The sequence below is a fragment of the Monopterus albus genome, unplaced genomic scaffold (assembly GCF_001952655.1).
Source record: "Monopterus albus unplaced genomic scaffold, M_albus_1.0 scaffold235.1, whole genome shotgun sequence".
Taxonomy (NCBI): Eukaryota; Metazoa; Chordata; class Actinopteri; order Synbranchiformes; family Synbranchidae; genus Monopterus; species Monopterus albus.
In genome coordinates, this window is record NW_018128115.1 from 739,627 (window position 1) to 744,879 (window position 5,253).

Below are 5,253 nucleotides of genomic sequence, written 5' to 3' on the forward strand. Positions count from 1 at the left end.
TGACAATTAATCTGGCAGGGTCCACACGGTTTTTGTTGGCCAACTATAGTGAAAGCCCACTTACAAGCGCTTGTAGAATTTAAATAAAAGTCCTCACTTAAAGTGTGTTTGAATGCAGGCCTGCGTGTGTGTGTGTGTGTGCACTGTGATAAATCTGGGGTCAGGTGTGAGAGGGCTCTCTGGTTGTGTATATATGTTATAAATTGCTCCATGTTCTGTCACATATAAAAAGTTTGCTTAAGACATTTATATTGTGTTATATTGAAGGTTTATACAAGTTAAAGATACACTGAAAATATACTGTAGATACTTTGTGGTAAACTGCGTAGTTTTGCTTTGGGTGTGGTCTGCTCTGTGTGTGTATGTGTGTGTGTAGTCCACTCTGTGTATGTGCGGTCAGTGTGTGTGTCTGCGTGTTCACTGTGTGTGTGCGTGAATGCGAGTATTTTAACTGCGTATGAAGAGGCGTGTGCGTTTTGGGGGTGGTGAAGGAGTCTGGTGTATTGATAACTTCCTGTTTTGCTTATTGGTGGTTAACAATAAACCAGATTCCAGAGATAATATGTAATAGAACAGTATGTACTTCATATAGATATTATTTGTACTAGTTGTGTGAGGGAGAGCTGAGTGGTTATGGGTTCATTAAGTTCATGTGAGTTGGAGAAGATGTTTCCTGTTTTTGAAGTACATCTCAGGGTGTTGTCTACCGCAACTGGGGACAGGAAGCTAAGTTCAGAAATTGACGCAACAGCTGCTGATAAAAGAGTGAGCCTGAAGGAGAGAGGGTGACAATGCTAGTGGGACAGTAAACCGTGTACTTTGTGGGGACGCTGACCCAGCCGGCTGGGGGGGACGCTTAATTAAGACTGACTACTGACTGTGGGCTGACAACAACTGACTGGCGCTCTGACAATCTTCTTATGCTTTATCTATCACATTGCAGGAGGAGAGTCTCTGTTCTCTGTTTCCCTACCTACTAGATTATCTGTTTAAATACTACTCTATTCAGAATAGTTGTAATATTAAATGATCCTTTAAATTGGGATGGTTTGTCTGAATTAATTTAGTCGGTATCACACTCTAGCCACGACACTTCTTTTCTCTTTGCTTTAGCTTTCTTCCTTTATTTCTATCAGCTCTTCTGAAAATATGAAAACACTGCAATCTATTTTCACCTGTCATCAAAAATCAACCTTTTCTTCTTCTTCTGCTTTCAATACATTTTCTGGGTGTGTGCAGTAATAAAACGCCTCACAATTTTGATTGATTGGTTGATTTTATTCTTTCAAACATGCAGAACAGAACAAATGAACAAATGGCAACAACACACATAATTGCACACATCCAACCAATGCTAATCCAAAATCAGTTTGCTTACACATATTACATGTTTGAATGGAGTAGGAAGAAGTCAGACTTATCCAGTCCTACCCCATGACATCATATTATACAAAAATTAATGCTTCATTGGCTGCAAGCATATATCTTGTATAACACATACATTTACATTTCTGTTTAAACTCCTCAATTCTAGTACTATTTTTCATGTCCACAGTTAAATTATTCCATAATTTGACCCCACTTATAGAAATACAAAATCTTTTTTTGGTTGTTTAATTCCACACAGCTAAATGCCGTTTCTGAGTTTTCAAAGACAAAATCTACATCATAATCTTCACAAAGATGTGATTTAAGGCATTTCAGCCATATTTACATCAGGAAACAGCTTCACCTTTCTTAAAAAAGTTTTTTAAAAACATATGTACAATTATTTGTGTTTATAAAACTGAGTATAAAATGTATATTATGTTTAAAAAATCTTTAAATAAACACTGCTAGTAAACCGTTGCCGTGGGTCATCTGTCCAGCTCGGCCTGCAGGATCTCCCCCCACGTCTCGGCATCCAGCGGCGTCATCTTCCTTCCACTCAGCTCATCTGCTGAGCGCACATGGCTGTATCGTCCCCTCAGCCAGTCTGCCTTCAGACAGCTGCGAGTGTAGTTCCTCATTAGGGTCACCTGCACCGAGGAAACAGGAGGCTGTCAATCGGCGCACAGACGACACAGACCAAGCCTCTGTCTGTGTCACAAAGGCCACACTTTCCAGTGATGTTTGCAGGACTAGGACTGCTTTTAACTGGGGGGTTTCTGCTGGATGACCTGTATGCACAGTTGTACACTTGCTATGTGGATGGATGAGTGACCAGGCCTACATGGCTCTAGCCTAGGGACCCAGGACGTCAGGGGTACTGTGGGCTAGAGCCTCTGTATGAAGTGACTGGTAACCGATCTTGTATGAAAGGCACAGAGCACAAAACACAAAATTACCACAATTAATGTTGCATTTATGTGGCATTTTATTCATACTTTAGCTGCTACATGCACAGATGTATCTGTTGTCTGGCTGTTGTCTTTCTGAGTTTATGTCCAGCCTGGCAGGATGCACCTCAGCAGAGGGAGCTTTTGAATTAGGAAACATTTAACATGGTCCAGTGTAGATGTCTAAAATTTAAAACCATCACAAACAAAGCTGGGACTGGCAGCCACTCAGCACAAACTGAGGAGACTGAACGAGTCTTTTCTTCTATTGACCAGCTCCCTACCTTTCTTCTGTGTGCTCTTGTGTTGGCTTTTAACTGAAAGTCTGACCCACCTTCCAGGACAGGCCGTCCCTCCTGTCACTGTCCACCTCCCTCTGACACGTAACGCAGACCTGCAGACACTGCCTCCTCCACAGCTGCTCGCTCTCCTCGATGATGCGATGCCACAGCTTGCAGGTCCGTGAGGCATTGCACAGACTCTTTGCATCCAGTTTGCTGAAGATCTTCACACTAACCTCTGTCGGCAGCATTTCAGCAAAGTTTTGAGGGGCAGAGTCACTGGAGGACATCATGGAGGGTCTTCTTTCACAGACAAAAACCACAGGTGAGGTCCTGACGGGCTCATGCTGCATAATAGCTCCAGGTCCAACAGTTTGAAACCACTTGGGAAAACAGAGAGATGAGGGAGTGTTGGAGCAAAGTGAAAGAAATGATGATAGTGCAGATAATGTCACATGACCTGTAGGCTGTAATAGAAGGAGCCCCAAACAGATGTTACAGCTGTAACTCTCAGAAATGTTAAGACTCCATCACTGAAGGACGGTTTCTGCTAAAAAAAAAGTGCCATGGACTGTTGTATTGTTCTGATTACATTTGAAACTTGATTTCAGGTGTCCAGCTGCATTGTTTCAGGATTACCTTCAAATTAGGAGGATTTCTAAGGTTTAATTAAAACCCTGGGACGTTCTAGTGCTCGGATCATCACAAACAGGATAACTGTTTTATGTTTTCCAAAAATAAAAATAACAAACAAAACAAAAACTGGAACAGAAGGAGGCAAAGCGGACTGTTAGTATTTCTGTAGATTTCTCCACTACTACATGATTCATGTTCTGAAAATCTTTTGGCTACGGGTTAAGACAAGACAAGCTAATCGTAGCTGTAGCTAGACACAAAATAGTAGCAGTCCGTTTAAATCCATATTTATTTATTTCCTAATGGCACTGTGGATGAACTAAAGCTTTAATTTGTGCATTACAGTGTGAATTTCAGTTTGACACCGATGCCAGTGTTACAGATCTCCCCCGCGCTCCGTATAACAACTACTCCCTAAAAAACGAATTAAAAACCTCCTCTTTTCCCAGCTTTTTTTTTTTTTAACAAAGGAACACCGACAGTAAACGACTGCTGGTAATCTGTGGTTAATATAGCCGCTTTTACCTGCTCCTTTCCACCTTGTTGTATGACAGGTCACTGTTTAAATGTCTCCACGGATGTTGACACACGCACACGACGTCACCGTAGTTTTCACTGCTCCTTTCCACCTTCTTGTATGACAGCTGACTGTTTAAATGTCTCCACGGATGTTGACACACGCACACGACGTCACCGTAGTTTTCATTGCGTGCGCATGCGTACAAGGTTCATACGCCTATCAGTTAGAACCAACACATATGAATTGAGAGTTTCTTCGTAAATAAAGTCATTAAATAGTTTACGTACTGTGTGATTTTAAAATTCTGTATGGCCCATAAGATGTTTACCCGTGCGCGCCTACATTCATATCGATCAGAAGGCAACTACACAGCGCCATGTTTACGCTACTGCGCATGCTCTACTGGATCCCGGAAGTTTTGAATTGCATAGCAGATAGTAGAAGTTGTTTTGCTGTGTCGCTTGAGTTGTAATCCTGGGAGATAAATAATAACCTGGTTTACCGTTTCAGTCGGTGCACAGAGGTAAAAGTTCACTGCAGCGTGACCTAAACTCAGCTTTCTGTTGCTTCAGACGGCAACTGAATGAAACGAGAATCGTTTAAAGTCCCGATTCTTTAAAAACGTTTCTCTTTTCTAGTTCCCAGAACTTCATGTCTGAACAATAACTTACAGGTCTGTCTTGTTGTGTATTTTCATCCAGTGCCTCCAGTGAACCGGGGTGAAGTCGCCTCCAGTCCCGTCGCTGAGCAGATGTCCGGCTTTGACCTCGTCCCGTTGGACGGCGGGGACCCGATCCACCTACCGCCGGGGCAGACGGTGCTGGGCAGGGGTCCCTTACTGGGAGTGAGTCCTCCTGTGGTTTAGTTTAGTCTGATACCAGTATTACTCTTTAACTGCTTACTGGTCTGGCATGAAGCGTTGTGGCAGATTAAAGACCTGACGTAAACACCCGCACAGCCTGTGGCCCGTTACATCTGCTCGGGTTAATTATGCTGGGATCTACATATTCTACTAAGAAGACCTGTGGAGTAACAGGAGAGCTCCTGAAGCCCTGAAATATAACTAGTTTTACATCATACCTATACCATACCATCACAGGTACAGTGATGGTATGGTATAGGTATGGTATAGGTAGGATAGGTATGATGGTATATGATACCATCATACCTATACCATACCAGTGATGGTATGGTATAGGTATGATGTATCCTCTGTGCATAACACTAAAAACAACACAAATCCTTCAGGACCCTGGGGATCCTGAATTTACTATTGTGAAGGGGCCATTTCACAAAATAACTTTCATCTTTGATATTTTAAGTACATTTTATTAATGTTACTCAAATATAATTTTGAATGCAGGACTTTTACTACAGAGGCCTTTTACATCAGAATCAGAATCAGCTTTATTGGCCAGGTGTGACGGACACACGAGGAATTAGACTCAGGTACATCGGCTCTCAATGTGCAAACAGTAAACCAGCATAAGGCTGTGTA

At 42.2% G+C, this 5,253-nt stretch overlaps 2 protein-coding genes across 2 annotated transcripts in view; one reads left to right on the top strand and one right to left on the bottom strand.

The window, feature by feature from the left end:
• Nucleotides 1-1,546: 1,546 nt before the first annotated feature.
• Nucleotides 1,547-4,509, bottom strand: fbxo48 (F-box protein 48). The gene is made up of 3 exons (XM_020620253.1): nt 4,427-4,509; nt 2,653-2,982; nt 1,547-2,018 (listed from the first exon to the last, which is right to left on the bottom strand). The coding sequence occupies exons 2-3, from the start codon at nt 2,950-2,952 to the stop codon at nt 1,857-1,859; spliced, it is 462 nt and encodes a 153-aa protein (XP_020475909.1). The 5' UTR covers nt 2,953-2,982; nt 4,427-4,509; the 3' UTR covers nt 1,547-1,856.
• The window catches only part of aplf (aprataxin and PNKP like factor), a 17,755-nt gene continuing 16,276 nt past the window's right edge, over nt 3,775-5,253 (top strand). The window contains exons 1-2 of the mRNA XM_020620237.1: nt 3,775-4,278; nt 4,457-4,599. Of these exons, the coding sequence (XP_020475893.1) occupies nt 4,507-4,599 (93 nt within the window). The 5' untranslated portion in view covers nt 3,775-4,278; nt 4,457-4,506. The remainder of the gene's footprint in view (nt 4,279-4,456; nt 4,600-5,253) is intronic.